The sequence below is a fragment of the Accipiter gentilis genome, chromosome 14 (assembly GCF_929443795.1).
Source record: "Accipiter gentilis chromosome 14, bAccGen1.1, whole genome shotgun sequence".
Classification (NCBI taxonomy): Eukaryota; Metazoa; Chordata; class Aves; order Accipitriformes; family Accipitridae; genus Astur; species Astur gentilis.
In genome coordinates this window covers 31,836,730-31,858,726 of record NC_064893.1, presented here as the reverse complement: position 1 = coordinate 31,858,726, position 21,997 = coordinate 31,836,730, and the positions used below count along the sequence as shown (strand labels likewise).

General features: G+C 49.5%; 1 protein-coding gene across 6 annotated transcripts in view; it reads left to right on the top strand.

The window, feature by feature from the left end:
• MYT1 (myelin transcription factor 1) overlaps window positions 1-21,997 on the top strand; it is a 63,386-nt gene that overhangs the window by 25,005 nt on the left and 16,384 nt on the right. For 3 of the 6 annotated variants that reach the window (XM_049816997.1, XM_049816996.1, XM_049817001.1), the window contains exons 3-14: window positions 3,310-3,364; window positions 5,277-5,307; window positions 8,604-8,666; window positions 9,463-9,710; window positions 10,519-11,391; window positions 12,027-12,161; window positions 13,595-13,685; window positions 15,296-15,409; window positions 16,852-17,066; window positions 19,678-19,883; window positions 20,597-20,866; window positions 21,635-21,789. In XM_049816997.1, the coding sequence (XP_049672954.1) occupies window positions 3,310-3,364; window positions 5,277-5,307; window positions 8,604-8,666; window positions 9,463-9,710; window positions 10,519-11,391; window positions 12,027-12,161; window positions 13,595-13,685; window positions 15,296-15,409; window positions 16,852-17,066; window positions 19,678-19,883; window positions 20,597-20,866; window positions 21,635-21,789 (2,456 nt within the window). The remainder of the gene's footprint in view (window positions 1-3,309; window positions 3,365-5,276; window positions 5,308-8,603; window positions 8,667-9,462; window positions 9,711-10,518; window positions 11,392-12,026; window positions 12,162-13,594; window positions 13,686-15,295; window positions 15,410-16,851; window positions 17,067-19,677; window positions 19,884-20,596; window positions 20,867-21,634; window positions 21,790-21,997) is intronic. The other 3 variants (XM_049817000.1, XM_049816999.1, XM_049816998.1) reach the window with 2 other exon arrangements.

Here is a 21,997-nt window from a genome sequence, read left to right as displayed (position 1 = left end):
TAAGGTGAGGAGGAGTGGAATAAACCTCACTCTTTTTTAGCTGGACTAACGTGCTCTGAGGCTGGCATCTGGTGGCAATAATTTATTTGCAGGTTTCCTTTCAGATTGCTTTGTTTGCCATTCAGAGTTAAAATAATAAGAGTGAAATCCAGATAGCTTCTCAGCCTGGCTATTTATGCGAGCAAGAGAGAGAACAAATGAAAATACCCCGTCAGTCTCCAAGACTGCAAACATGCACTATGTGACCTGAAATTTCACGTTAAAACGATCTGTCTAGAGGGCTTCTCGCTGAGGAGGTGAACAATAAAGGACAGTGGTTTCATGTAACCTTCATGCATCTGAGCCCGATAACCACGGAGGCTCCAGGAGCACAGTAATGGCCACGTCAGTTCACTTAAGTTGCCTGGGAGGAGCAGGGGCTGAGCTCAGAAATGGATCTTTTTCCTGGTGTTTCTGCACTTTGGTGGGAAATGAAGATTTTTGAGGCTGCTGCTGCTGTTGATTTAAGTTGAGAAAAGGAGCGTGATGGTAGAAAACAGAGCCTGGGAGTGCAGAGCCCACTCCATCCCTCCGGTACTGTAAGTAAAACATTATAAATATGCAGCGGTGGGGCTGCGTCAAGTTCTCTAACCGAGTAATGGGGTATTCCCTATGGAGAAAAAGCCCCAAGAACTTAGTTTTGGGGTTTGGGTGTTTCAGGTTTTTTTTAAAAGCTGCTTTTTACTGTAGGCCAGGCAAGGCAGCTTTTTTTGGCTTTTCCACTGTTCGGTCCTTAGCAAGGTTGGGTCCGTCCTCGCCTTAAGTGGCTCCTTGTCCCCTTTGCCCACATGGTGACCGAGTGTGCTCCTGTCTTCCCAGGGCATTTCATCCTGGCTTGAAAGAGGTGTCGAAGGCAAAGGAATTGCTTTATGAGGTGCTATGGTGTAGTGAGGAGCCTGGAGGTTAGCTCAGATGTGATACCTAATTTTTTGAAGACAAATGTGACATGAAATGGGATCTCTCCCATTTACAAGCAGCTTGAGCCCTTCCCACCTGCCTGTTGTTGAAAGGCAGGTTTAAGAAAATTGAAGTTTTGCTCTGCTTTTCTCTTGTTGTCCCTGTGGGGTCTCAGCCCTACCTCTTTTTGGAAATGAGTGCCACAGCCATCAGCTCCGCTGGCTGGTGCTGGCATGTTGCAGGCGGTGCCCGTTACGCTGCCCACAGCCTGCTCTCCTCTGCAGCTTTGAATAATTTATCCGCAGGAAACCCATATTGCCAAGGCACCAGCCCAACATGTGCCAATTCCCTGGGAAAACTGTCAAAAAAAAAAAAAAAAAAAAGAACGAAAGAAAGAAAAAGCCCTCTCTGAAATTCATTTTGGTTGGAGGCAGGCTCCAAGCAATCAAATGTATTAGTCGTATTGTCGGCATGCGGCGGTGGCATTAGCTAGCTCGCTCGGCGCACGCCGACGTTGAAAGGCTCATAAATGTAATGAAGTCCCTTTGACACCTGCTCCTCTCCACACTTTAAACGTGAGCCATTGGTCCGCAGGGAACCGGGGCTTTAAAAATAGAAATTATAGTAATTGTCTGCTGTGTTATTGGGAAGATTGTAATAAACGTGGAGCACGACACTGTGGTGCCACGAGCTGAATGCTGACAGGACGCATAAATTGCTCCAGGTTTTGATTTTTTTTTTCCTTTTTTTTTTTTTTTTTTTTTTTTTTTTCCCCCTCTCCAATGTCCCCATCTAACAAATCACATAAATCGTTGCGTGTTAACGCTGCATTTCTGGAGGGTGGCAGTGGGAGGGAGAGAGGCACCGGGGGAAATTCTATCCTTCCCCTTTGAGGTGTTTTCAGCTGAGATGCCCCATCGGCTGCGGACCTCTGTCCCCTCTCCCTGCCTGCCCAACAGCCTCCCTCCCTCCTTGCCACCTCCAAACCTCAGGAAGGACGAGAGAGGTCCAAACCAAGCAGTGCATCCTTCGAGAGGGATGGGTGAGGGCCTCCGGCCCCTAGTTTCAAGGTGCACACCGGGATGCGGTGGCAGACGTGTGTCCATCGTCCCCACCACCACCGGAGCGTCGTGTGCTTTGCACGTGTGTCCCTTCCTGCTCCTTGAGCAGGGGGAGCAGCCGCTCGTGTGCCCCCTTCTTTTGGGGTGCCAGAGGGTTAGCTGTGGAGCTTCCTTATTTTGGGATGGTACGGGAGCTGGTTGCATCCCTCTCCAGCTGGGACTTGTAGAGGATGCTCTAAAGAGAATTTGTTTTTATTACATCAAGTCCCACTTGGAAATGGTCCCTTCCCCCCCCTTTCCTCTCCTTCTCGTTATCCCGGGAGGAAACATCCCAGGTGGTAACACTGTGATAAAACCCAAATCATCTTGTCCCCAACCTACCAGGCTCCGACCCTCGTCCCTGCTCACACCCTGATCCTGCGTACCCCCTGGGTATTTGCTGCCAAATACACCTGCCTGCAGGGAGAGCATCTGTGTCAAGGGCGAGATGCAAAATCCGCTCTCTGACCACTTTAGCAACTTCACTGACGACTTCAAGGAAATCCCACTTCTATTATTCTGGTTATGTCTTTTTGCCCCGCCGTGGAGGTCCCCTGCTTTTGCGCTCCCACCTCCAGGCACAGCCCAATTTCAAAGCTCCCCCCAACGCCGGGTGCGGGTGCAGAGCCCACGCTGCACTTCAGCCTTCCGCTACCTTGTGGCATGTTGTGATGTTTAATTAATATCAAGCACTTTGAAGTCCCCAGTGTTACTTATTCATGCCCGTATTCCCCACGGGCCCTCCTGTTTGATGTCCACGTTGCAGGGGTTATTGAGATCCAACCTTCTGTGTCAAATTTAAGCAGAGAGGAGAGGTTGCTCTTTAGGGTAGTACATGAAAAGTCGCCCTTCCGGGGCATGAGATCAGCTCGGCTGCATATTCAGAGATTTCTGAATATATGCGGGCTACTTACCTAGGCGCTGACAGCACTTCTGTGGTGTAAATCCAGAGAAATCAGTTCTGTCCTTAACAGGTGATGTCTCGGGCACAGCCATTTTCCATCACAGGCCATCATATCTGGGGGTTTGTCCCTCTGCGGTACCCAACCAGCAGAGAGTCCTTGTTGTGTCCCAGGATGTGGAAATTAATTTAAGGTTGCTAAACTTGGGCACTATGGCTTGAACGATAAAATCAATGCAAGAAACCTCTGTCTCAAAAACACGGGAAACCCTGCTGCCCAGGTATTTACACAGAGCAAAAACCACATGAGATTGTCCTTTAACAATAATTTTCTTGTTATCTTTCAACAATTATCTTTTCTTTCCATTCCAGATGAGTTTAGAAAATGACGATAAGAGAGCACGCACGCGATCGAAGTCTATCAGAGGTGAGCAGCTGGTTATCCCACAGCGCGGGGATGTACAGACCTGAGCTCCCTGCACTTTGCTTGTTCCAAATAGGCTTTGATTTTTCAGGTCCAGGCTTAACCCTTTAAGTTATGCTCACTGCCTTGTCTCTAACCCCACCAAAATTTGTCTACAAACCTGCAAAACTCCCAACCACAAACCTTTACAGGTCCTCATCACATTTAACCCTCATTCCCTACACCCAGGAGAAGGGAAAAAAAAAAAAAAAAGCCCGCAGAAGAAATAAAGCCCCTTTGCATGCTTTGCTTTAGGGGGAATCACAATCGCTGGAGCTTCAGATCAGCTCCTGGGGCTTTCATCATGCACACTCTGCCAGCGGCTTTGAAGTTGCACATCTGAGAGTGCCTGGCAGAAGTAGTGCATGCTGGAGAAGCAAACGGGGCCGTCCCCCGGCAGGGACGTGAGGACAAACACCTTGTTAACGCAAACCTTGATTGCTATTTATTTTCCAACTTGAAAAAAGCACACAAGGCTTTCTTTGCGTGCTTTCTCTCTGGGAGAAGGCGAGGTGCTCTGATACAGAGCACAGGGGGTCACCTCGGGTGGTCCTACAGCCACACGTGATGCTTACAGACCGGCCTCTCCATTTTGGCTCCTTTTTGTGGCCGTGGATTCTTCCATGAATTGTAAAGGTGGCTGGAAGTTAGGAACAAACAGGGCTGGCTGAAAAAAGTGTAGTGGCTGTAGGGACTGCAGCTTCACCCACACAGCTGTGCTGGACCACCTTCCCTCGTCCTGACCCACCTTCCTCCTTGCTCTTCTCAGCATCTGCATCTTTTTAAAAACAAAACCCAGATGCTGCCAACTGTGCTGAATTGAGCTTGGATATTTGGGTTTCGTGGCTTTGTTGCATGTACATAAAGGTGCTCGTTCAGGTTGCTAATGAGAGTGCCCTGATTCTATTTCTTTTCTCACACCCTGCCTTCCCCACATTTGAATCTGGGTTTCTTGATGTGAAAAGGTAATTTATTGCATACACCCTGGGACTTGCCTCTGCCTCCAGTTTGTTGAAGCTTGTGAGTCATCCCACCGGGAGCTGGATCCCAGGAAGCCCAATTAGCTCAAACAAATTGAGCAAACGTGTTATGGTTTTTAGCCTGGGCAAATTTAGACTTGTGTTGTGGGGTTTTTTTTCCTCCTGATTATTTGGATTCCTGGCTGGATGTAAGGTTTCAGCAGCGATGCCATGTTGTTGTATGTTGTTACTGTAAGCGGTGAGAAGTCCTCTTATTCACAAGTGAGGATTAATCCCTAAAACCCCTACAAACTATAGTTTACCCTAAAAGCCAAGTAACATATCCCCTACCATGTGTCTGAGTGTAGGCAGGGGGTCCCACATCAGTCCGATGTGACAAGGGGAGGAGAAAAACGTGACCGTGCCTGTTGATGTTACAGAGGTAAATGTGGCCATTGCAGCAAAACAGTAGTGAACTTTGCAAAAAGTAACTGAGGAGCATATTTTAAAGGCAAACGTAGAGAAGGCGGCATTAGAAAACTCAGTCTTTACTTAAAAGTAACATGCATGTATATCAGTATAGTGCCATTGACTTGAAAGTCGTCATGTATTTAGAAAGAGAGAGGTTGTCCCTGCTGCTGCAAACACGCACTCACGTGCTTGAAATTAAGCACGGGCATGAGGATTTACGAGGCAGGATTATGATTTACTACAGGCTGGCACGCAGTAAATGATGGCAGGATAGATTTGCCCTGTCTTTCCCAAACGAGATGCCTGAGGAGGCAATCGAAACCCAGCTGCAGGCAGGAAAGGATCCCCCAGAGAAGGGGAAGGTCTCGGGTGGGGGGACGGGCGCCCCTGTTGTGTTTTTTGACCTTGTGTTTGTTTCCATTGCTGCATCCTGCCCTTTTGCCCAGTGCCCACGGAGCTCATCGGCCAGGAGGTGAGGTAAGGACCCTGCTCCTCCGTGGCGCTGGGAGGGAGGGGGGGCCCCGTGCTGGGACTGGTTTGGATGAAGCCCCGCAGCTCCTTACAGGCTTAGGAACCTGGGTGAGGGGAGAAAACCCATGGGACTAATTGGGGGGGGGGTGTCTTGCTGGGGGGGGCTTATATTGGTGGGCACCAAGTCCTCGGGGCACCGCTTGGCAACACACAGCAGAGGAACCGCAGGAGTTAAGGGGATGAAAGCACAAGCTCTGGCTGGGTCACATTAGACCGAAGACCCTCCAGCCATCCTCTGACCCGCCCCAAGACCTAAACCCCAGCAAAACCTGATGCCCACATTTTTTGTTGCAGGATCATTAGGGACAACATCCTACTAACGGGAGTTTCTTTTCCATATATTTTACATCCTCTTGTTGCCCCTAAACAATGTTGTGTCACATCACTTCTCCTGCCGGACACTCCTCCTTCAGCCCTATGTCCCCTGTTGAGTCGCCGAGGTCCTGTTGTTGCTCATTTAGCGGCGCTGGCACGTGAACAGCAGCAGCCAAAAGAGCCGGAGCAAGCCTCTGCAGCCTTCCAGAGCTTCTCATTATAAATAACAGCCTCCCCCATCTCTAAGCTCCCTTTAAACCTTGCACAAGGGCTTACGCAAGAGGTAGGAGTCTTTAACCTGGACAGGCGCTAATAGCAGGGGCTGCCTCTTCTAGCAGCCTCTGTTAGAAAGCTGTGTGTGTCAAAGAGTAATTGGACCTTAACCAACCCAATTTCAGAGCATTTCTGCTCCTCCGCTCTCCTATTACTCTGGAGAGACAGGAGGAGCAAGCGGCGGGCATGCCACTTCTCCAACTTTTATTGCTGAACACTTGAGTGGAGGTGGTAATTGGAGCAGGTGACATATATAAGGGGCAGGACAGAGTGCTCCACAAAGCCATCTCTGCAGCTGTCACCTAATTGCCTGAATAACTGGACGATTAATCGACTAATTGGAAGCAGGGCATCGTCTGCATAACAATAAGAGGCCCTTTTGTCAAGCATAGGAAGGCTGCGGAGAGGGGGAGAGCAGGTCGGTGTGGTGGCTCTTGCGGGGAAGGCGAGCGGCTTTAATAGACCTCGAAGCCCCTTTCCCCTTTTGGGACTCCTGCCAAAAAGATGCGAAACCTCCCCGGAGGAGAGCGGGGATGGGAAAGCCTGGCCCAGAGCATGCCGAGCAGCACCTCTGCGCTGGTGCTTTTTCAAGGGATTAAAGCAACGCACCAAAGCCAGAGACATCCCAAATCGCCACCTGCTTCAGAAAAACTCGATGCTGAACCACTTGGCTCTTTCTGACTTACTTTTTACTGCAGGTTTCATTTCACCACATCAAAAAATGGGGTGGGAGGGGGAATCAGCTTTAATTGATTCAGGAAAGCTTATAAAAGCCTGTACCATCTTCATCAGAGCTGCTCTTGTTTCCCACTGAATAAGGCCTTTTTCAGGCAAGTCACTGGTAACATAAACACTGCTCTGTCTTTTGGCGTGCAGTCACTTAAAGTGTGTCTGGGGCTGCTCAGTACAGAGCAGCCTCAGTCATGACTGAAGGCAATTAAAATTAAATAGACTTTCAGATCATCAGCAGAGGGAGCAGCGAAGGGGGGAGCTCCCTCTTCCAATTATGCGCGTTAGCGGGATGAGATCTTTTTCTATATGACCTCGAGCGGTTTGCTCGCGAAGGGATGCCTCGCTGGCAGGCAAGACCCCAGGCACGGCGGGGCTCGGGCTGCGTGTGCGTGCCGAAAAAGCTGGGAGCCATCCCCCAAGCGATGGCGTTGGAGGATGCTCAGCATCTCGGGTTGAAACCAGGCCACGAGCAAAAGGGACAGCAGGAAGGGGGGACTTTTTGTCTTGGAGGGCCCAGGAGGGGCAGCTTACGCCCACGGCTCATCCAGAAAGCCATGTCCCCTTAGGGGACGTGCTGCCATCATTTGCCCTCTCAGCATTAGCTTTGCTAAGCTAAAGCAAGCCTGTCTCCTCAAGGAAGGATTCCTACTCTCCTGAGAGTTCAGCAGCCCTTTGCTGTCCCGGTTTTGGGTTGAATTATATTCTTTGAACGCAGCGATCTGACTTGTGCACGGTGTTCTGGGGAGTTGAGCCATTAATAACCCACCGGTGCACCCAGAGCTGCTGCATCCATTAGTGCACTCAGATCCTTCTTATCCTTAGCTTTCTGCAAGGGCTGAGCTCTCTGCTGAGAACAGGAATTCTGAGTCCCTAAAGCCTGACTTGGCATTTGGTACTATTTAATGTTGTCCCGTGTCTTTTACTCCAAGAATAACAGGCTGGCCAGATCCCCTCTGGGCTGGCGATGCCTTCTCCCTTTGCACTGTCATCAGGAGATTTCATTAGCACTTCCAACTTCCCGGGCCGAGGGTGATACGGTGCTAAATGAGGTTATTAATCCTACGCGACTCCGGAATTCCTCAGACGTCAGGCAAGTCACTTGGGCATCCTATAATCAATGCCATAATCTGGTTTTGCCAGAAAATGTTTGCTTTAATGCCTCTTATCTGGAGCCCTTATAGCTCCTGGAGCTGGGACTAATTACCCCTGCAGGGGAGGCGTGCGGCCCCGCGCCGAGGGACGCGGCAAGCGGGCTGCATCGCTGCAGCCCATGGCAAAGGCAGCAGTGGCTGCGAGCGCTGCCCAGAGCTCCCTGGAAGTCTTTAACTCATCCTCTTCTGCAGAGCAGCAGGAACAAATGCAGGGATTTGGGAGATCCGGTCACCTAAATCCCATCTGTTCCCCCAAAAGTGAGGCTCCGAGGTGCTTTTGAGGATTTTTGTCCCAGTGATCTCCACCCAAGGTGCTCTGGATAAAACCTCCTCGAGTCGCTCCCAGCCTGCTCTTTCCCATTTCTTAGAGCAAGCCCACGTTTTCCTCCTGCACCAGTGAAAAAGCAAACTGAAGAGTGGCAGTGGGGAGGCAGAGTGCAGTAGTTGTCTGCTTTTTAAAAGCTTGCTCTTACACATGCAAATCTTTAATTAAACATAATCATAAAACTATAATGAACCGTTCATCTAATTAAATGGGGTGAATGATTTCATTAATTTTTAGCAAACTGCAAGGCTGCTTTCCTGTCCTCCTCCCTTGGAATTCAAAGGGACAGGCTGAACCATTTGAGGGAAATTATTTTCCCTTTTGCGGTTATTTTGTTCTTTGTGCACGGGACCCGTTTAACTGACCATAGTTTATACGCTTCTAATTAAAAATGAATTCTCCGAGCCCTATCGCTGTTCTTGATGGTTGCTTGTTTCCCTCTCAAGCTGTCCAACCCCAGGCTGTAACGGCTCAGGACACATCCGTGGAAAGTATGCAAGACACAGAAGGTGAGGCTGGGTTGGAGGTAGTGGGGATGGAAAAATACGAGCAAGAAACCCAAAGACAGGCCTGCACTGGAGAGAGGCTGGTTCAGAGCAGCAACCAAACTCACCGGCCCACCAAAGAGCCTCTTTCAGTGTCTCCATCAGTCCATGAGAGATCCTGGGGGATTTGCTTCACCAGGCTGACAGCAGCCTTCCCACAGACCCCAAACCACCTGGCTCAGGTGTCTGGGGTTGATGGGAGCTGTTGGCAAGCGGAGATTTTGGTCTGCTCGGTGCCTCTACGGACAAGGAGGGGAACTGAGAGCACACTGGCTGCCTTGGAGGCCACGCCAGCCTTAACTGGTGGTCTTCGCCAGCCTTAACTGGTGGTGTTCACCACCCTGTAATGGTGAAAGCGGAGCAGTTGGTGGACATGCCCCAGCGGCCGGTTCTGCATCCCCTGCCTGGTTTCACGGTGGCACTGGTGGCCATCACCAGCAGTGGTACTGGGAGGTGCTGGTCCTGCTGCTCCCTGGACAACAACTGCCCGTGGGCCAGACTGCTGGAGCGAGCCCAGCACCCGTGCGCTGACTTGTGAGAAAAATTGACATAGTTGCGCAAAGTCAAGGTCGGAGAGCAGATCTTCTGGCCACGAAGGGTTAAACCAGCTAAAAATCTGGGCTGCTGGATGATTTTTATTTATTTTTTTTTAGTATTTGTGTATTTGTCCCACTTGCCTTTGCCTAACTGGTTCAGATGCCGTAGCCGTGCCTTTCTCACTCGGCAATGCCTCCTCTCTGCTCCTTGATCCCATCTGCAGTTTACAAAGCTGCCCTCTAGCAAAGAAGAGGAAACTTCAGGATGCGGAGGCCGAACATCTGGTGTCGAAGAGAAAATCCCATCCGCTCAAGCTGGCCTTGGATGAAGGCTACAACGTCGACAGCGATGGCAGCGAGGAGGCCGAGGCCAAGGAAGAATCCTGCTCCGACGAGTCGGAGGGGACACTGGAGGAGGACGAGGCGGAGGCGGTGGAGCAGGAGGAGACCCGCAGCCCCGAGCCAGCAGAAGGTGCTTTATCATTATTGATTGCAGAGCTGTGTTCTGCAGATGAATAAAGGGCAGGGAGTGTTAATAACCAGGAGTTATAGCTCCTCTGAATTATGTACAGGAGGGGTCCTTCAATTATTACGTTCGGTGGAAGCAAAACGGCAAAGCTCTGGTTAAGCTGAGAGGGGATACGCACAGATTGTCTCCGGTGTCTTAAAAATGAGAGCTTTTCCATCAGGGATGCTCCCTGGGGAAAGCCCCGTGCGAAGCACAGAGGAGCTCGCCGTGTGGCTCAGATGGCGCCAGGAAAGGCACCCGGGGTCCCGCATCTGTGCCTCGAGGGGCTCGGCTGGCTTTTTCGGCACAGGAGCCATCCCCCTGGCCGGATCCAGCCGCTATCCCAGAGGAGGAGTGACAGGCAAATGAGCTGGGTGTCCAGCCAGGGTCCTGGGACTGTGTCTCTCCCGGGTTTGGGGAGCGCTGGGAGCGAGGGGGCCAGATGGCTGCTGACAGCGTGAGCCTGGGAAGCCCCACAAAAGCTTCCACGTGGAAATCCCCTTTCTACCTGCCATTCCCAAGTGCAACAAATTAGGCTGCTCCAGGGGTAGAACAGCCAGGATCTAGTTTCAATTAAGCTTAAGTAAGACAAAAAGATGTTTATGAGCTTATATAATTACTTCCTCTTCCTCCTCCTCCTTTTTTCCTTTCCTCTTTTTTTCATTTCCTCCTTTTTTTCTTTTCCTTCTTTTTCTCCTTTTTTTTTTTTTTGTCTTTTCCTTCTTTTATTTCTTTTCCCCCTTTTCTTTTTTTTCCTTCTTCCCCCCCTCAGAGAGAAGCCCAGCAAAATCGACCCATTACGGACAAACCACGGCAACAAGTACGTCTGGGCCCAGCAAGGCCAACTATAGCAGCTATCAAGAAATAATCGCCAACTCTCTCCTAAACCTAGGCCAAATAGCGGAGGAAACCCTCGCCATCGAAGGGCAGCTGCCTGAAGCCGAGCTGCAGGTCTCCAAGCCGCCATCCAACGTCGTGCACCTGGTCCACGAGGATGCGGGAGAGGAGCTGGTGGAGGAGGAGTGCGACAAGGAGATCATCATCCAGACGGAGGACGCGGAGGAGGTCATCGAGGTCACCAGTGAACGCAGCAGCGAGTTGTGTCCGGAGCACCGGGATGATGTGAACTGCGAGGAGTCCTGCAAACTGCAGAAGGCTGAAGCAGAAGAAGAGGATGAGGAGGAGGAGGAGGAGGAGGAAGATGAAGAAGAGGAGGAGGAGGAGGAGGAAGAAGAGGAGGAGGAAGAGGAAGAAGAAGAGGAGGATGAAGAGGAGGAGGAGATGGCTCCTGAAGTGATTTGCGAAGAAGCTCCTCACACTTCTCAGGACACCCAGAAAAGCCACTGTGAAGGGCAGTTCAGCCCAAAGCCCGAGTACTCGGTCATCGTGGAGGTCCGGTCGGACGATGACAAAGACGATGACGCCCGCTCCCAGAAATCGGCGGTGACCGATGAGTCAGAGATGTATGACATGATGACGAGGGGGAACCTGGGGCTGCTGGAACAAGCCATCGCGCTGAAAGCCGAGCAGGTGAAAATTGTGCGGGAGCCCAGCCGGCTGCCAGGAGAGCACGTAAAGCACTTCCAGGTGGACGAGAAACAGAGCAAACCGCTGGACAGCATCCGAAAGAGCTACTACGGCAAAGGTACGGGGACGAGCCTTTGCGCATCTCCTTCCTTCCCATTCCCAGTGAAAAAGCTGAACTTGTCTGCTCAGCATCCCAGGAAAACTAGGCTGTTGGGGGGTTTCACAGCCCACAGAGGGAATTTAGCCACAAATCCTCAGTGCCCAGAGGGACGGGGACATCCTAGAGGTCAACAGTAAATGCACAAAATGATGGTGTGCTCTACATCTCCGCAGGGGAATTGGCTGGCTAAATTGCCTCTTGGCCTTGAAAATCTCAGTCTGAGCAGCAGGGCTGGTTTAAAATCCAAGTGGGTTTTAAAGCAGTGGTAGGAGTCTGGCCACAGCAACACGAGGGACTTGGCGGGGGCTGCGGAGTCCCCTGGGCGCTGAGCCGGGCTGCCTGCTCGGTCACCGCGAGCGGCTCCATGCTCCTAGCTGGGTTAGTTACTCGAACAGCTTTGCTGATTTTAATTTTTGAAACTTCCAGTGTTACAATTCCACCTTCAGGAAAAAAAATATCCAAACACAAAGGCTTCTCCCTGTTTGACTGTAAAAGCGGTGGGAAGCATCCTCGGCCATTTCTCTCTCCTTTCCACCTCTTCCCCTCCAAATCGGCTAACCTGCTTCCCACCGCTCTTTTCCCACAATCCCTAGATCCCTCAAGACCCGAGAAGCGAGAAATCAAATGTCCGACTCCTGGCTGCGATGGGACCGGCCACGTCACGGGACTCTACCCTCACCATCGCAGCCTCTCTGGTTGTCCGCACAAAGACAGGATCCCTCCCGAGAGTGAGTACATGGTGGCATAACAAGGCTTGCTTAAATTAGTCTGAAACCTTATTTCCCAGGGGGATATTCACACCTAATGGGTAGAGCCGTCTCAAGGCCAATGGGCAGCCCACATAGTCCCAAATGATGTGAATTTGATGACTGAGTCCCTAGCACAAGCCTGATGTTAATCCTTGGGATATGACAGAGTTTCTGGGATGGGATGGTGCTTTTCCAACTTGTTCCAGGGTGCTTCTCTCCACCAGAGTGTTATCGCTCTTCATGGGAAATGCTATGGAGATTACTAGGAAGTCCTACCCTTCTTAAAGATTTTTAGCACCATCCTGTGGAGAATGAGGTCCCTTCTCTGAAAATCAAAGAGGTGCTTTAAAAATGACTGCCCACCTCCAGAAGTGTGTTAAGCAGTTCCCATCTTTACACCGAATGTCACGTATTTTTCCCTAGTTGGTGTATCATGTTGGGAAGAAGGGAATATTGTTCTTTCTTGCTGTGCAAATGTGCTGAAGGTGTTGCCGTATAGCAAAGGAGAGGAGTCATTCAGGATGCGCAGGATAGCTGAGTCTTCTCCTACGCTCTCATCACTGCAAATTTCACAAGGTGCTATAGCAAGATTCATCTATTCCACAGAAAATATTTATCATCATCATAACAGATTTTTATATATATACGCATAGAGAGAGATTTTATTTCTACCTCTCTTCCAGCATCCTAAATAGCTTTCCCTGTACATATACATAAAAATCAATGTTGTATGTTTATGATAATGGCATAATAGACCAAAAAAAAAAAAAAAAAAGGAGCCCTTCCTTATCAGTAATTTCAAAGGTTGCAGACCTGCCATAAACACAGAACTGCAGGAAACAAGGAGAAAGTACAGCTATCTTCACACAAGCTTGAATGCAAGAAAAAATATTAATAAATAGCTAACACAAGCTGTGTGCTTTAGACAAGCTTGCAAATCAAATTATTTTCTTTACTTTTAAGGTCAGCACTGCAGGAAGCAATAATCCTGAAGATTAAACCAAAAAAAAAATAAAAAAAATCTAACAAAGACTAGTCCTAAGGATAAAAGCAGAGATACAACTTCAATCACTTAAAACTACCTGAAATTGGGAGACCTGGCTCCAAAACAGTGGCAGGCGGGAGGGGCTGGCCGGGGGAAATGGGATTGCAATCAGCAAACGAGGAGAAAGCCCAAGCTGTGTGCAGAGATGCTAATCTAGTGCTGACCTGAGCACTGCTGCCTTGTAAATCTTTTTTCCTCTACGCAGATGAATTCTAATTACAGCATTTCACATTCCCTGATTTCTAGGAAAGCAGTGTACAAGACTTGATGATTTTGTCTTTTTTTTTTTTTTTTTCTTTTTCCTCTGATTTTTATCAAGTTGTTTTTGCTTCCCTTCCCCTCTCCTCTTCCCCTTCTCGCTCCGAAGTCTTGGCGATGCACGAGAACGTATTGAAATGCCCCACGCCAGGCTGCACAGGACAGGGTCACGTCAACAGCAACCGCAACACGCACAGGAGGTACCAGCTTTGACTTCTCCATAACGGCCAGGGCAAGGATGGCAGCAGGGCAACCAGCCCCAAAAGCCTTGGCTTTACCCTTGCACTGAGAGATGGCGCAACTAAGATGGGCAAAGCAGGGATGACCCTAAGACAAAGACTAGTATGGGAAAGCAAGACGGGGCAGTGATTTCTGGTTGGGCAATAAAGCAGAGCAATGCTTCCAGGCTCGCAGGTGGGACTATGAAGGGGTAGATGCAGGTGGGGGTTCGTGGAAGAGGTGTTTGGCACTAAGAAAGCAGAGGGGACCTAGTGAGGCTGACTGGAGTGTGACGTTTGCGTTTGGTGGTGTGGGACTTAGCAGGATTTCTAGGAATTTCCACAATATTTAGGCTGAAGTTATTGACGAGCTGGGAATTAAGTCCTCTTGCTGTAGGACCTCAGCCCAGATGTGGTCAGGAGGGGACAGGGTTGAGCTTTGGGACCTGTAATTATACCCCATGTTCTGGTTTTGGTTAAACACAAACACTTTTACAAACGGGAAGGTTGCAAACAAGGGAATGGTGCACTTAAAAGCTAGAAACCTTCCGAAAAGCCCGACTAGCTTGTGCTACAGGGATGCGCTCATGAATTTATGATTTACCATTCGTTGCACTTGAGCTTAATTGGCAGAGAGTGACAGCTCTGCAAATGTCGATGCTTTTGCAGGCACGAGGTGAGTTTGTGTCGTTACTCATTCAGCCGTGGAGGAAGCTGGTGGATGCTTTGTCCTAGCTGTAGCTGCTAGAGGAAAATTAGGGAAATCTGCTTGGTTAATTGAGAAGCTCGGTTTGGTGCAGGCAGCAAGCAATCACAGTGAGAATGAGGTGATCCACTGGTGTTAGTGGGTTATGGAGACAGCTTTGGGTACAACGGTTTGGGCTGGGACCCGGTGGGGTCAGAGCCCAGAATTTCACATGGGGCTGGGCTGGGGTTCCCTCGGTACTGGCTGCTCCAGTAATGAAGGTGACCGCGATGGCTTGGGGTTGGCTGGGAGCATGCGGGCTCTGCTTGTGAGGGGTTTTTACCTCCCCTGAGCAATCGCCGTAAGAGCCAAGCTGTCCCAAAAAGGCAGAGCCAGGCTCACGCGTAGGGCGTGTGTGTGAGCAAAAGCCATTACAGCCCCTGACTTTCCCCAGGCACCGGCGTGTTGGCAGCCATTGCACATCAGAAGTGCAAATGTTTCCCCGCAAGTGCTCCTCAGAAGGCTCCCGTCAAACAGCCCCTGCAAAAGATCCAAATAAATACAACTCAAAAATATCATTTAACTGCTAAAACCACTCAAAGAAACCAGCCCGTTCCCTTTTGCCCCTGCTGTGCTCAGCCTGATGGAGCTGCCTCCTTGATCCACCTCCGGGTCCTGGGGATGCTCAAGGGCTCATCCTGGAGAGACTTGGTGCTTTGCTGCTTGCCAAGACTAAAAGGAAGCTAGGATAATGATGATTAAAAAAACTTTAAATGCAGACACTTTTCCCACGGGCTCAGTGCAGCTCTGGGTCCCTGAAATGAAGATTTTCATGCTCATCCCTCATGCTTGGTTTCCTTCTCTCTTTTTTCCTCCTCCTTTTTAAAAAAAACCCCACCTCCCACAGTTTATCTGGGTGCCCCATTGCTGCTGCTGAAAAATTAGCCAAATCGCATGAAAAGCAACAAACCCAGTCTGGTGATCCTTCGAAGACCAGCTCCAATTCTGATCGGATACTCAGGTAAACGGGACCGCGAAGCCCAGCGCCGCGTCACCGCGCCGCCCCAGCCCTCCCCGCGATGCCCCGCTCGCAAGAGCGGCCGTCACGGCTCCCTCCGGCTGTATCTTGATACTGCTGAGTCCTGTTATTATGACCATAGGTCTCGCCAAGGTGGGGAGATATCTAATTGATGATCCCAGGGAGGGCATTGAGGACAATGAATTGCTTCTGTAGCATCAATTAATGCTGAGGCTACAGGCCAAAGGGTTTTACCGGTGCAGCAGAAGGCACTTGTGCCGATCGCTCTGCAATGCAAACTGCCAGAGAATGATGGCTATTATATTAGCATTATAAGTAGGGTGGGCTCGGGGAGGGGGAGGACGAGATTTAGGCTACATATAAATCACTCGATGGCAGTTTCGCGTAAGTCCGCCCGCTTTTCTTCCTTAGCCCCCACGGTTCAGAGGAGAGAAACCCGCCACTCATTTCCAAACCAGTCACATTTATTTTGTTATTTCGCCTGTCTCTATCTTCCCGGGAGAAAGGGCTGTCTCACATTAAGGATGTCCCTGATAGATGCTGGCTTCCGTAGTTGATGTGATTCATGAGGCTACAGATGGATTGTAATATGGTTAGTTATTTTGCGACGAGAGCAGGATAAAAACCGCGGTACGAGCCCTGAGCAGCACTCCCACAAAGGCATCGAGGTCTGATTAATTTATTTATTTCCTCCCCAGGACTGCTGAGCACCCCGCTGCACCGGTGCTCGGTGCTTTGGAAAGGCCATTTAGGGCGATTACTTATTTATTTGCAGCGGAGCCTGTGCCGGGCGTAGAGCGCTCTGAGCGCATCACGAGGACGGTCCATGCTCCAAGGAGCTCCCGCTCCGAGGACTTGCTGGTGGAAAGAGGTCACGGGAAGGAGAATAACAATAGGCCATTTATATACAATTTATATGCAAGACAAATTGATTCATGATCGGCAGCCCAGCAGAAGCGGGTCTTTAAGAGGGACTCTGCAGGCAGGGGAGAAGCCCCAGTGCCTTTGCAATGAACCTGCAGCGGGCAGCGGAGGTAAACTGGGGTCCTCGTGCCTTCTTGTGCCATCCTGTGTCATGGGTCCCGTGAGTAATGCCCAAGTTTCTGCTGCTGTTGGAAAATGCTGCCACACCACGGCAGCCTGCAAGAATTTTGTTTTGCGTGAGGTCGACAACTTGGTGTTTTGCCTAAAAAGAGAAAAAGAAAAAAAAAAAAAAGGGGAAAAAAATAAAAAAGGAATTTAAGAGACCCAAACCAGATGGACGCTTGCTGAGGGAGAGCAAAAAGGCTGTCGCTGCCTCCTCTTCCCCAGTAACCCCTTGGGGAGAAGGTGCAGTTACATGTCCCCGTCATGTCCGGTCCCCTCCCAACAACCATCTTGTCGAGGAAAAGAGAAATCACTGTTGCTCATTGTTTCATCCTCAGGCCTATGTGCTTTGTGAAGCAACTGGAGATCCCTCAGTACGGAAGCTACCGGCCCAACATGGTCCCAGCAACGCCCCGGGCCAACCTGGCCAAGGAGCTGGAGAAGTACTCCAAGGTCACCTTCGATTATGCAAGTTTTGATGCTCAGGTTTTTGGCAAACGCATGCTTGCCCCAAAGATTCAGACTAGCGAAACCTCACCTAAAGCCTTTAAATGTAAGTTGGGAGCAGGGATGGGCTGGGTTTTGCATTTTCTGCCTTTCTCGGCGTGTCGCGAGACTCTTGGGATCGTGGCTTTGGGGTGACGGGAGACTCGGGGCTGAGTCGCTGGACCTCTCCTGCTGGTGTGAAGCAGGGGGAGAAATGGAGACGGGCAAGGCTCTCAAGATGGGTCCTGTGGCATGTACATGGTGGAGAGAGGAGCCCGTGGCTGCCGGTAAAGCTTTGCTTGGCGGAGAGTCGCTTTGGCTTTGGGAATAATTGCATCGAGTGGTGGGAACATTAATCTGAGCGATGTCTCTAGGTGGGATAAGTTACACAGTTGTCCTCAGTCGGTCCCCGTTGCTTTGCAGTTCATATCTATTGATCTGTCTTTCCTCATCTAGCTAAATGGATTACAGTTTTCTTCTCTTCCATCTTATATATGACCCACTCCACCCATTTGTCTTCTCTGCCGTGCTCTGCTCTCCAGCTCTGCTACCTATCGATCACCCACCTCCTATCTCCCAGCTCTTTCCTATCGTAGCCACCCACCTCTGCTCCATACAGAGGACCTTGCATTGGTTATAACACTGTGCAACGGAAGCGTGGGTGAAAATGAAATGGCTAAATAACCCCTCAGGGCCTGGGCTGTCAGGAGCGGGAGGGAAGCTGCATGGGGAGACAGCCTGCCGCAAACTGACGTTAAACCTCCACCTTCCCTTTGACACCAAATGTGCACCTGAAGATGTCTTTTTGAGAAAAAAAAAAAAAAAAAAAAAATATTTAGGAGCCCAGTTTGCAGAAGTCAGCAGCCTCAAGAGGGCTTTCTGTCTGGCTAATCCCACTTCCACAATCCTGTTTAATCCTGATGCAGCTGCTCTCTAAAAAGTGCTCGTACTTGAAAGCATCCCGGTTGTTGCACTACAATGGAAGCGCCCTTTATTACAGTACTAAATCTGTAAAGGATCAGACAATGAAATTGGATGGAGGCCAGAGAGCACAACTGCCACTGTCATCCTGGGTTAGGGCTGATGGAAAAGTAATTTGTTTCCCAGCACAAGTGATTCTCTTGCTGAATAGATTGTGTTATTTGCAATATTAGCAAAGAATTTTCAGGGTAATTGTACTGACAAAAATAATTCCAGCAGACCCACTAGGATAATCCTTTCTATTTTTTCTCATCACTTATTTTACTAATTTGCTGATTGCGAGTCTATTAGTGGTAGAAATACTTATGAAATGGAAAAGCATCGCTGAGCCTACGGTGTGAAATTGAAATTGGCATCTCACGATCCTGGATATTGTCAGGTTGGGCTGGCAAATACCCGCACCCTGCCGCAAAGACATGGATTAAACTGGACTCGAAAACAAGCAGCCATACACAAGAATAACCATTTGGGCAAACCTCCAATGAGTTAATCAAAGCGACAAGATGAATATGATTGCCAATCATAGCAGGGAAATCTGTTCCTTTCACTGAGAACTTATTTTAAAGAGATCTTCATCCAGAGGGATTTATATTCCCCTGCATGTGTGTGCATAACTCCCATTAATGTCAATATGCATTATATACGCACACAACAAGGAAGAAAGCAGTCCTCAGGAAGATTAGCATTTTATAGTGTCTTATATTACAAGTTTGTAATGGGAATAATGAAATCGCTTTGCTCTGTAGCTGCATCAACCGAGGTTGTCTCGCTGCTTCGCCATCATCGGGCCAAAGCTTACGAGTCTTTCCTGATAGAGACTCCCACTGAAGGGGGGGATGTTTTCCCCCAAAAAGGGCATAGTGAAATGAATTAAGAATTTGAAGATTTTGCTAATCGATTCAGAATACAATCCTGTGACTGTTTAAAATTGGATGATCCCCTGTTTGCACCCACTGAAACTACTGACTTCAGAGGGACTTTGTGTAGGTCAGAGCCCTCCTAAACAGGACCAGGTTCAAGATTAGGGCAAGTTTTATTGTGCGTTAACCCTGGGAAATACTCACTTTTGTTTCATAGAGTGTAAAGAGAAATTGCATCTCCAGGATTGCACGGCTGCGTGCTGTGACATGCAGTAACAGTGCAGCGTCGCAGCCGCGTGTGGCTGTGTAATAAATCCTGTTATTCAGGCATATTTAAATGATATGTCAGCTGTCAGAAAAATCCATATTTCACTGGTGTCATCACTGGACGCTCGTATTTCATGGCCACGGTTTTGCTATTAATGTAATTTTTTAAATTGTAAGTTTTCAAACATGCTACAAGAAATCTCCCCATAAGTCAGCTCTGCAGATAAGTTATGAACGTACAGAGAACAATAAAAAAAGAGCCAGGAAGCTTCTCTAAGCTTTAACCGCTTCCACCAAGGAGTAGCTTTAATGAAGATAAGCAGTCATGTTTTGGGGATTTGATAGCAGAGTCAGTTAATGAATTAAGTTTTCACATCGAGAGACCATTGCACAAGTCGCAGCCAGCACTGTTCCTATTGCACAACCCAGGCAACAAAATAGCCTGTGGATTGGTAATAACCACAGGCTGCCACTGGAACTGCTAATACTAGCTGTGTCAGACTGACTGAACCTCTTACCGCTGCCCGGTTATACATTAGCCTTGTGTTGTTCCTTCTCTTTTTATTCCAGCCAAACCTTTTCCAAAGGCCTCTTCCCCCAGCCACAGCCCCTCCAGCAGTTACGTGAAGAGCACTTCATCTTCCTCCACAGGCTTCGACTACTCCCACGACGCCGAGGCTGCGCACATGGCTGCCACTGCCATCCTCAACCTCTCCACCCGCTGCTGGGAAATGCCGGAGAATCTCAGCACGAAGCAGCAAGAGGCCCCTGGCAAGGTGAGCCGAGCGTGCCTGGGGACCCTCGCTCCAGCACGCAATGGCATGGGTTAAAAGTTTGGGATGGGAGAAATATCTTTTTTTTTTTTTTTTTTTTTTTTTTTAACCCTTCCTTTCATTTTGATTTTTCAATATGGAGGGTGTGCAGAGACTCCTCACGTATCACCCGTTCGCTCCCTGCTTTGGGTGGTGCAGGTGGGAGGAGGTAAACTTGGCTCTTAGTGTGTTATAGAGATGCATTGCGGTTCAAATTACCCATCTGAGACGAGCATCGTTCCAAGCAGAGTCTCAGAGCTGGTTTCAGTTGCTCACTGGTCTGTATCTGATGTCATTTGAGATTCCCCAGTTGTGTCCAGGCTGACCTCCAGCTATTTTTCAGAGGAACACAAGCTTTCCAGAAGTCCCGTGCTGCACCCCCAGCTTTGGGCAGATGTCTTAGATGCCACGGGGCATCTTAAGAGGCACTAGATGCCTGTGTTCAAGCAATCGAGTCAACATGCCCCATGGCTGGTAGTCCAGGGGTGCATCTGCATGGCATGTTTCTGAAATATTTATGAAAGAGCATCCTTTTCCATTCAGTTCCTTCTAACTGACTGTGGAGAGGATGGGACATGAATAACCTGCCCCCTGCACTGCAAAAGACAAATGGGGGCAAGATCCCTGTAGGGAATTGCTGGCAGCTGCTAACGTTGGCCATGTTTCCAACCTTTCAGTCCATGGACATTGAGGTGGATGAAAATGGGACTCTGGACTTGAGTATGAACAAGCACCGCAAACGGGAGAGCACCTTTCCCAGCAGCAGCAGCTGCAGCAGTAGTCCCAGCATGAAGTCCCCAGATGTGTCCCAGCGCCAAAACAGCACCAGTGCCACGAGCAGCACCATGACCTCCCCCCAGTCCAGCCAGACCTCCCGCCAGGATGAATGGGATGGGCCCATTGACTACACTAAACCAAACCGTCAGCGGGAAGAGGAGCCAGAGGAGGTGAGCGGTGACTACTGATGCTTGAATAACACCTTGGGGGGGGATTGAATGCCGTGTTTGCTTGCACAGTTGTCCTATTTCCCCCCAGAACCCCTAATTTGCCCTTTGAGCCTAGGAGAGAAAGATTATTAGCTTCGTCAGTGCTACCAGACATCAGCTGTGGACAATCGAGCAGGAGGCAGATGCTCTTGGGATCTCTTGGGGTGCTCCTGCAAAGGAAGAACCCACCACTTGCGTTGTCCTGGGTCTGCGGTGCTTTCGTCGTTGCAAATCCTTTCAGCTCATTTGCGCCAGCGGCGCTCCTGGTGATGTTCCCCTGGTTGATTTATATCTGTCATTAGCAGATACAACCCTGCGTGCCACTGACATTAATGCTGCAGGTGGGGGAACCCAGCCATTACCTCCTGGCTGAGGTGAGGGTCCTGGCCCTGGAAGCAGCACGCTGCTCCTCTGCCCATGGGGCAAGGTGGAGGCAGGTGCCGCTGAGGATGAGTACGGGGGGATTGCACTGATCTTCATCCCTTCAAGACCTTGGGAGAGCCAGGTGTAAATCCCCGTATGGATGTGTTTACACATTTCTCCTATAAAAAGGAGAAATTACAGACTATTGGATCTCTGGTTTGGTACTGTGAGGCGCTTGCGGAGGGCTCAGGAGTGTTGGCAATGCTGCACTAATTCTTAGCTGGGATGAACCTGGGATCCTTTCCCACCACGGCTCAGCAGCAATGATCACCACTACAACCACTTTTCCTGGCTGTTTTCTTGCAGTCAGAGCCTGCTGCCCACTCTTTTGCCTCCTCGGAAGCTGATGAGCAAGAAGTGTCGGAGGAAAACTTTGAAGAACGAAAATACCCAGGGGAAGTTACTTTAACCAACTTCAAGCTTAAATTCCTCTCCAAGGACATCAAGAAAGAGCTGCTCACGTAAGTCCTGCCTTCTTGTCTCTTCCTCCAAAATGTATAAAATATGTTCCCAGCACAGCCAGGCTGGCAGGAGGCAAGATTTATTAGCAAATACATTTTAAAAATTAGAAGTGTAGTTCCCTTTCTTGCCGTGATTGGTCTTACCTCAGCTAATCGGTTCAAATAAAAAGCTCCAAGAGAAAGCCTATCCTCATACAACTGCTGATCA